At 41.8% G+C, this 9,720-nt stretch overlaps 2 protein-coding genes across 12 annotated transcripts in view; one reads left to right on the forward strand and one right to left on the reverse strand.

Moving 5' to 3' along the window:
• The window catches only part of sycp2 (synaptonemal complex protein 2), a 31,963-nt gene extending 25,698 nt beyond the window's left edge, over positions 1-6,265 (forward strand). For all 11 annotated transcript variants that reach the window (XR_003050808.1, XR_003050811.1, XR_003050806.1 and 8 more), the window contains 2 exons: positions 1,115-1,274; positions 5,664-6,265. The gene's annotated coding sequence lies outside the window, so the exon portion shown is untranslated. The remainder of the gene's footprint in view (positions 1-1,114; positions 1,275-5,663) is intronic.
• phactr3a (phosphatase and actin regulator 3a) overlaps positions 1-9,720 on the reverse strand; it is a 29,420-nt gene that overhangs the window by 10,759 nt on the left and 8,941 nt on the right. The window contains exons 2-3 of the mRNA XM_025059191.1: positions 1,065-1,229; positions 517-681 (exon numbers count right to left, since the gene is read on the reverse strand). Of these exons, the coding sequence (XP_024914959.1) occupies positions 517-681; positions 1,065-1,229 (330 nt within the window). The remainder of the gene's footprint in view (positions 1-516; positions 682-1,064; positions 1,230-9,720) is intronic.

The raw sequence follows: 9,720 nt of genomic DNA on the forward strand, positions 1-9,720 counted from the left end.
AGCAAAGGGCCACAAAATTGCCACAACTGTCCTTGTAGAGTAAGAAACAAGGCAGTGATTTGAATTAATTTCTGCTGAAACATCAGTGTGTTGTGGTCAGAATGTAACATATATTAATATATTAATCTAACATATATTAATATATAATATATTAATGTAACATATATAAATAGTTCCAGTTGCTTCATGTTTTGTCATAGTGTGGGACATGTTTTCTTCGTCCACTTTGTGATCTTTTGTAACTTTTAGAAAGCAACAGCCTGTGGCGGTCTCTGCTAATTGTATTGCCTTTGCTGCCATCTACCGGAGAAACTGCAGTTAACTTTCACAAACAATGTTTGTGAATGGTTTTTTTTAGGTACAATACTATTTATTTAAGTAAAATATTCAAAAAAGTTATCTTATTTTAGTCTCCTTAAAACGTTTTAGCCTCTTTATAGGTAGAATTGTATCCCAATTGATTATTTTAATTCATCATGTCCTGATGACAGTGTGGTTAGTGACGAAGTCTCCTACCTGGTGAAGGGTGATCCTCCTCAGGACCGAGGTACTCCACACTGCTGACTGCTAGATTGGGGCTCAGAGTTCCCCCAAAGCCAATCAGGACGGCACCTTCTGAGCAGCAACCTTGTGTGGGGGAGTTTGGGTCGTGGCATAGAAGTCCACTGNTATGTGTGAGGTTGTTGGAGCAAGGCTGGAAAAATGACAATCATTAATCCACTTTGTACAGTATGTAGGTAAAAGAGAAATGTTGTTTTCCAGAAAATACTAGTATCCACCGCTGTATCTGATTCCAGATGGAAAAAAAACAGAAACACCCTCATTATTTCTTGTATTATATTTTCTGACATACAGTCCAGATGACCTGTTGTAGTAATATCTGAAGCTTTCAGGATGTACCATGTTTTAGTTATATTTAATGAAAATATATTCTAAAAATAAATACAATAAACCATATCAATAATAAGTAGCTGTCCACACAACCAAGTTAATTCAGCGAAAGAATAAGAAGTGCTAGAAGAAATAGTCCCCCTCCCCCACTCCCCCCTGAGGCTGTTCCTCACCTGTAGAACTCTGCTTGAGCTTTTCATTTTTCTTTTTCCTCCACTTCCAGGGCTTGAAGATACGCCCCAGGGTGGCCAGCTTGCTGTTCCGTCTGATGGGAGGAGTGTGGACCCCGGACACTAGACAACCTGTCCTTAGCACCCTCTGCTGGTCGACCAACTCTGCTGCAGATACAGAGGAAAGAACGCGTATTACAGTAGAAGGAGCTGGTAAGAGTTTGAGTTTGAATGGATGACAGTGGAGTCACAGTAGGAAGTGACGAAATCAGGAAACAATTAGGAGAGAGAGAGAGAGAGATATAGATAGATAGAGAGAGAGTGTGTCTTGATCATATTAGCCCAGCTAATTTAATCTGTTCACAGCAATTAAGAGTCCATCATGGTTTATTTAGTAAAGTGAGCAAACTAATTGTGTTCAAGCTCTCTCTCTCTCTCTCTCTCTCTCTCTTTCTCTCTCTCTGTGAGCGAAAGAAAAACCCAATCAAAATGTGTTGAGTACATGAGAGATATTAAATGATGTTTTTACTGCGAGGCCACCAGGTGAGCCAACAGGAACTGTGATGTCTCTCTGCTGAAAGACTCTTTAGTCCAACAAACTGCCCCCATTCATGTCCTTTATTCCACTTTTGCCGACTGTCCTTAGTTATTGACATTTGAATGTTGGATCATTAGAACCAAAAGTCACTGGTCACAGACAGTGCAGTTAGCAAACTAAAAATAGTACATCTGTCAATGTCCCCCAGGAAAGCTGAAAAATATCTTTGAAATGGACCATGATAAAAGTTCATCCACCATCCGTCCGTATCATTTCAATACATATAATCACATGACATGAGAGCAGAGAGAGGAGTTTATGAATTCTGCACTTCCATCCCTGCATCAGGAGGCTTTTCATCTCTCATTAAAGGAAGTGTTTCAATGAACGATGGCTGTGACTCATAGTGTATGAAGCAGAGTTCTGCAGGTTTGTGCGCGCACACACACACACACACACACACACACAGGAGCTGCTGACTCCCTGCATGTATCCTGTCACACCAGTCACACACAGTGGAAAGGAAGAAGAGCTGCACAGCGAAAGTGACGGCCATGTATTTTAAAGTCAAATGTGTCAATTGTGACAAAAACAGAACAATAGCTGCCTCCGTAAGGATCGTTTCTTTGTTCAAATGTTCATCCAAGAATGGGGGGGGGGGGGGGGGGATAGGGGGGTGGGGGGGAGAGGAAACCACAAAGTGATTCGGGGACTACGTTGTTGGAGGAGGGAGACACAGCTGACTCCTTTTCATGATGTTTTACTTTACCGGTCCTTACACAGAGATATGAGGATTCAGAGACGATAGTGGAGGCAGGGTTGGGTGAGGTGGGGGAGTGAAGCAGAGTCAGGGAGAGGAAAGACGAGAGAAACGGGAAAATATAGGGAGGTTAATTTACAAGAGGAAAATAAAAACAAAAAAACAAGTGAGGTGTTAAAGGATTTGGAGGGGAGGATGATGATTGGACTGGACGTCTGACCCTTCAGCTTCCTGGAAACAGGTCAGTTGACTATGCGGTCAATGTGCGTGCTGTCACTGCACATTCAGTGTGGCAGACGCAGCGGCGCACGCAGAATTCAGGTCAAGCTTGAAAGAAATGCACCCAAGTCAAGACATGAAAAAAGCTGAGGATAAGGGGGAGAATTCGAGGGTTGGTGGGGTACAGGCGTCCGTGTGAGTAGAGAGAGCTTGTGCATGTGTGTGTGTGTGTGTGTGTGTGAGTGAGCTGTGAAAGGAAGAGGAGTCAGGCCCTCTGCTGTTGCCATGGCGACCAGAATCCAGATGCTGTCGCAGCAGTGGGAGCCAGCGGGAGGAGCACGTCAGTCTGTAGCTCAGAGGAGAAAGAGGGGGAGAAAACCCCCCTCCCCCCCGTATCGACACTACCTGCCACATCTAAAGCGAGTGGCAGCAGTGCAGCACCCAGTGCATTGTGGGTAGGTGCAGAAGCCACATGGAGGACGATACAGTAGCAGCTAACGGCGACATGTGTGGAGGGGGAGGGGGGGGGGGGGGGGGGGAGGGGGGAGGATACAGAGGGATTCCAGGGAAAATAGGCAGAGAGGGAGAGACGGGATGGGGCTGTTGCTATACGGAAGAGCTTGCAGGAGAATCCAGGGCTCGACCAATCGCAGAGCAGCTATTTATAATGCATATCAAGTAACTTCATTTTTCATAGACAGGGTGCTTGTTGAGAGAAAATGACGGGCGTCTGAGCAGAGCCCATGAATCAGGTGATAACACATGCAGGCACACGGGGAGCTTCCATTTATCCAGCGCTTGAGCATGTAATAAAATGTGTGTGAGATAAGTGTGATTGGACGACACGCAGCATGTGGCCGTGATGTGAGATTCCAATTAATACACTAATACAAATAGGATTTGACTAATCCCTGTGTCAGGCGATTGCAGTCGGAGCAGAGGTTGCCTACAGTACGGTCCTCTCCAAAACAATGTGCACACACTGGGTGGTGTCACGGCTCCGCACGAGATGGAAGATTAGTAAATCTCAATGGTAAAAAAAAAAGAAAACATTTCATTTAAAGCATCAGCAGTGCAGACGAGCACATAAACACTACGACCTCTAAAGCCAGTGCTGCATTAGTGCAGCGTCAACTCACATATGATTTAAGAACCAAATAAAGTAGACAATATTCTAATGTGACTTGGCAAGAACCGCTGTAACAGAGTGCTTCAGTGTGGACCACACCCCACTTACCACGGCTGTCAGCACATTCAAGTCCACAAGATCTGTCTCCACCGGCCCACAGGAGCCGCGGTGGGAACTGAGCGGAGTGTGTTTGTCACTTTCAAACAGTTCTCTGTCAGTGACAAAGTGACAAAACTCTATTTCCTTTTACTGATAAGTGCAAAGAGCTGTGATGTAAGGAGTTACACTGAAGGGGTGTCAGTGGCCTTTTATCCAGAACCTCATCCAGGTCACTGAAAGGTCATGTGTTTTTTTTTTCAATCACATAAACTATAATTTAAAGACCTGACTGTTATACATCCCTAAATTCAGCAGCGGTAAAATTATGTAATCTTTGGCTAAACTGCACACAGTCCATTAAGCCTTCATTTTCCACTAGCAGGTGTTTAAACCTCTTAAAAAGAACTCACTCTGTGGAATATCAATGCTGAAAAGGCCTTGAGGGCTTGTTCACTTGGTGTGAAAATACTATTTGCCATAGAGTTACAGTGAAACTTTAATGACCCTTTCAGTAGAAAGTGTAATAAATCTGGGGCGATCTCTTTACTTCTTTCCTCAGGCAGCATCTCCCCAGTCCTCTGATTAATGACCCTGTGACACAGCATTACTAATACAATGAATTACAAGCATTTGCAAACAACAACAACAACAACAACAAAACCTCAACACTTTAGGATTCTAACATCAGAGTATTCCTACAGTTCCCTAGAACCAACACTGTCTGTCTCTAGCTCAGCAGTTCGCGGTGATTGTTTTATATCAATGTTTTTACACAGTACAGCCTGTCGTCCTGTGTGGTTGATAATATTGTGAAAAGATAAAGATAACCTGATGGAGATTATGAGGAACTGCTGCCCAATGTGTCTGGCTTCATGGTTTTAGGTCAAGGTTTACAACTGTGATTAAAGTTTGCTAACGATATAAAAAATACGATGAAATACCTAATATCCCAATCAGAAATACTCTACTTTGTAGTTCCCAGAGGAGTCAACTATTTTCACAGGAAGTTAGAAAAATGCATGTTATTTTTTATAAGCACATACATTAATCTGTGAAATACGTATTCACTGTGTGCACCGAATGATGTGCAGCTAAATACCCAAAGTCCCAGCCTCCGTCCAGTTATTGTTGTTCTCATACACTGTGGACACACACTGTTTACACACTGTGGGGAAGAGTTTTTGTTTCACTGAAGCACCTCGAGCTCAAAGTACCATTTGAATGCTAATACTGTTGAGGACAACGTCTTCACTGAAGTGTTGAAAGCCAATCTAGACCACAATCACAATGACTGACTGTGTATATTTATCACAATTAATCACGATTAGTTGTAATTAATCTACAACTGCCCAATTATATATGTATACATTAATATATACATATATACTGTATATAGACACGTGTGTGTGTATATATTTATATATGTATAGAGAGAGACAGGCAGAGAGAGAGAGATACAGTACTATATATAGTATGTATATGTAGTTCAACATTTGTTCACCTTGAGAAATATTTCTAGCAGATAACACATCACTGGTGACTTCACTGAGGTTTTACCTCATCTGCCTTTGCTTTGAGTCTGGGTGAGGCCACACCCACAGGAGAGAGCGGGGAAGGGACAATCAGGACAGCAGTGGTGCATCGATGCCAGGTTCTGAGTGTGTGAATGAATGTGAAGAGGCTGCATCACTATGCAGATCCATCCCTATTCTGTGGTCGGACGTTCTGTCAATACAATCATCGTTAATCTTGGGGAGCGAACTGTACCCGTGATAGCGCCATCTAGTTCTACCTCCGTCCTGTCACTGTGTCTTTGAATAACAACAGACAGTCACGTGACTTCCTTCATCTCCACAGACACCACAGCGTCTTGGATCTTCACTCCAGCCTCCTCCTCCTCCTCCCAGTCCAGGCCACTGACGACGTGCCCTTGAATGGACCACCCTCTTATCTACTGCTACACCAGCTGACCTCCTCTCTTTACCCCCCCCCGCCCTTGCAACTGTGCTGCCATCTGTCTGTAGCCCTGCTGCCTCAGGGACCTGGACACAATCAGGGTACGCAGCTAAGAACTTTGCATGGAGACAGTGAGCAGGGGGAATTACAGCAGTGTGGAAAGAGAAAGGAGCGAGAATGTGAAATGGGGAAAAAACAGTTGTAGTCAGACTTTCATTTCCAAAACAGAGGCAAAAACAAAAAAAAAAAGCTTTAAATGAGACTTAAAAAATATTAATTTATAAATACTAGTTAAATACAGATTTTATCTATCAAATGTATCATGTCATGAGAAACATTTAACAATTAATTCAGCCAAAATATCACCATTATTTCCCTCTTTGTCCTTTATTTACAGGGAAAACAATTTGTTTCTCCAAAGCTCGACCATTCACACAGATGTAAACAACAGAAACATAACAAACTGTTTACCCTACTTAATAGTTCAGAGCAGCACTAATCAACAAGTACTGACCTCAATAAAACCAAAACAAGTTGTGAGTCATCGCTGCATGGATCTGAGCGAAACACATTTCTGAGAAAAAAAAAAAGAAATCATGACGTGGTGTGTAAGGCTGTGTGACTCTGCAAAGGTCCTTTAAGTGATTACAGTCTACAGTAAGTGTGAAAGTCCAGTGTGTGGGCAACTGGCATCGAGACAGAGTGGAATGATGTCAGCGAGGCCGGCAGCCAATAGGAGGTGTCTGAGGCCCTTGTTTGTTACCATATGTTGAGCATTGGGTTTAGAGAGAGGCTTCGCTCATAAGCCTTTGCTGCAGCATCAGCAGAGACGACTGCAATGAGTAAACCTGAGTGTCGTGAACATTTCAAACACTGAGATAAACCCTGAACATTTGCTTCATGTAACATCAGTGATTTTTAAATGAAAAAGAGTGTTAAAGATTTAGTAGAATATTTAGGAGTATGGTATTCAGGAGTTAGCTTAAAATGTAAACACGTAAATCGTATGTAGGTTTGTTTTGTTCTAGAAATGCATGGTGGTACATTTTCTTCTTTCCTTTCTTTTTAATTTCTACTACTGTATGTACCAGTATTAAATAGAGCTAATAATTTTCAAAACACTAATGTTGTTAGCTATTGAAAAGCCAAGAATATTTCAAAGAATATGGAGGTTTAGGTTAGAAGTTAGTTGGAAATCTCTCATTAATTCTTTTTGTGTGTCATACGACAACATCTTTTAACTTATGCACAGTCAGGCCGTAGCTTTAAAACCAACATGTGGCTTAAATTAAGAAGTCTTGTTAGAGGTACTGTATTTTGCCACCCATGTGTTTTGTAATTACCCAGAACAGCATGTACACAAACATTCCCAGGGTCCATAAAAATGACACTTTTAGAAACTCTGCTGCATTTCAACCAAAAACAAGACGTTGTGAAGCTCTCGACGCAGAGATCAAACCTGGGGCCAGAACTGTTGTGACGAGAACCTGTTACCTTCAAAATATACAGTAACAGTCTCTGTTATTTTAACATTGTCTCTGAGCAGCAACAACCAGAGCAGAAACCTGTGTTCAACAACACAGTCTGTAGTTTTTGTTTTTATTTTAAACACCATATTGATCAATCTTAGAAATGTTTCCTCTTGAGGTATGTTTTATGTACAATAATATTTGTAGCCAAAGGCATGCCACCTTGTCTTCACACAAAAAAAAAAACTTTCAAGATTAAATATCCAATCAGTTTATCCTAAACACGGCAGTTGCCAAAGTGAGCGGACACCTTTAGGTCTGGTGCACAAGAGTGTGAGACGGTGGTTTGTCATGAGATGGAGGCGTTCAGTCGACGAGTCCTGTTCTAGACACTAGTAGCACAGTGAGGTGGCTGAGCCATGCTGTGATACTTTATCTCCTGTTATATCTAATAATTTAGGTCAGAGTCTGAATCATTTATGTTACACGTGCTGCCTGTGAGAACATGAGAATTAGCCTCAACAACTGATGTTGATCCTGACGGCTGTGGTANCTCAGCATGTCCTGGTCTCCAGAGCTCAGTGACAGAGCAAATCTCCTCTGTTAGCTCTGTTTTCTCCAAAGCAGGTTCCCACAGAGAGTATGCCACTCATTCCTCAATTCCCTAAAACACAATGCAGTAGTGGAACCAGAACAGGGAGCTGTGCAGCACAGCAGTGTGCCGAGCTGCTGCTCCACAAGGGAAGAACAAAGAAAATAGGTTAAAATGACAATTATCTGTGTAACTGTGTGAAAAACTAAACCCGTCCGTGGTCCTGGAGCTAAAGTAGAAGATGAAGATGACGATGTGATGCCAGATGGTACAGACATAAATGAGGGACGTGACTGTAGTGTGAAGCCCCAGGCTAATACTGTATATCACCAGATTCTTTGACACAAAAAGGGATCTGAACATGTGGCTGGAACTGTTTGTGTGGTTTAATGAGAAACCCCTAGAAAAAGGCTGTTAATTATCTACTGCTTAACAAAAACGCTGTAGGATTTCATATATAATTTAAAGAATGAGTCTTTGTCCTTATTTATAAGGATAATAAGCACTTCACAGCTAGCCTTTGGTCAAATACTCAATTAACGTCTTGGCCAATAGAAAAACAAAGTTATTATTTTACAAACCCTCTTTTTAAAAAGCTTAGAACTCTTTCTTTCTATGCAGTAGAAACTCTAAACCGTAGTGTATGGTTTCTCATGCTTATTGTTATTTAATACTTTCAAAAGACATACTGTATGGTCCTGTCAAAACAAAAAGTCATGTTCCAGAATTTTCACAGATTTTTTTTTTTTTGAAAAGCCGACATCAGGACGTATTGTACACATGGAATGGAATCCACATGTAGCTGTGGCTAATTCACAGCCGGCTAGTCTGTTGGAGTCAGGGATCAGGCTCATCAGTACGCAGGAGAACTCCACTCTGCCTATTTCCGCACCCTGCTGCAATGTAAAGGCTTGTGCTGTCCATGGTGCTGAACCCCACTCCCTTTCCTCACTGCAAAGTCTACATTCACTCCTTCATCACTCTCCTTCCTCACACTCTTACACCACACATTAACACTGGAAACTTTCCCCCAGTTAGTTTCTTGAAAGTTGGTTGTTTTTTTATTTATTTGCTGAACAACCTCATCTGTAAGGCAGTTGGTAGAGTGAGGAACTGTTTGGCTCCTTTGACAGACCACAGAACAACTGTTTGGTCATGTGACCAGTCAGTTGAAGTCAGTCAAAAATCTGCAGATATTGCAGAAAATACACAGGTTTTATCTTAAATACCACATCAGTAATGATACAAAATTATTATTCATGGCTACTGTAATGATAAAACAACTTTCTCACACTTGGAATGTCCCTTGTATTTTGTCTTACTTCATCCTGGTTCATTAAAAGCTTCACGTTGGTGATTAGTTTTAGTCCAGTCTTAGTCTACCGTAAAATGTTAATCTCCCTTTGGTGACTCTTTTCCTTCTCACACAGTTCTGATGCTGATTACAGTTTCCTGACACAGTTTTTCACTGAACGTGCTGATGGAACAATGTGCCCTTATAGAGAGGTATGTTTCCTTTACCTTCCTCAGCATGACAACAAAGATGAGTGATCTTGAATGTGTGTCATGTTTACTTTGAGAAATATTGCACTGTTACCGTTATGGAGTTTTCTGAAGGTCATTAAATGAATGAGTCATTTAATGAAGGTCAGTTTCACTGATGGAGGTCTGGAATTCAAATCAGTAATGAGTCTGATGAAACACACCTGCCAATAATGATGCCACAACAACAGCTGGGTCAAGTGGGAGCAGTCAAGGTGATTCCACTGTTAGATGGTCACAAACTGAAAAAGAAATATCTGAGAACAAAAGTCATCGGGTTTCTGCCTGAGATGATGACATGGGATTACAAAGGGGCAAATATATAATTTCTTTCAAATGGAGTCGTTGCTGGTAT

Source organism: Cynoglossus semilaevis, chromosome 10 (genome assembly GCF_000523025.1).
Source record: "Cynoglossus semilaevis isolate Cse_v1.0 chromosome 10, Cse_v1.0, whole genome shotgun sequence".
Lineage (NCBI taxonomy): Eukaryota > Metazoa > Chordata > Actinopteri > Pleuronectiformes > Cynoglossidae > Cynoglossus > Cynoglossus semilaevis.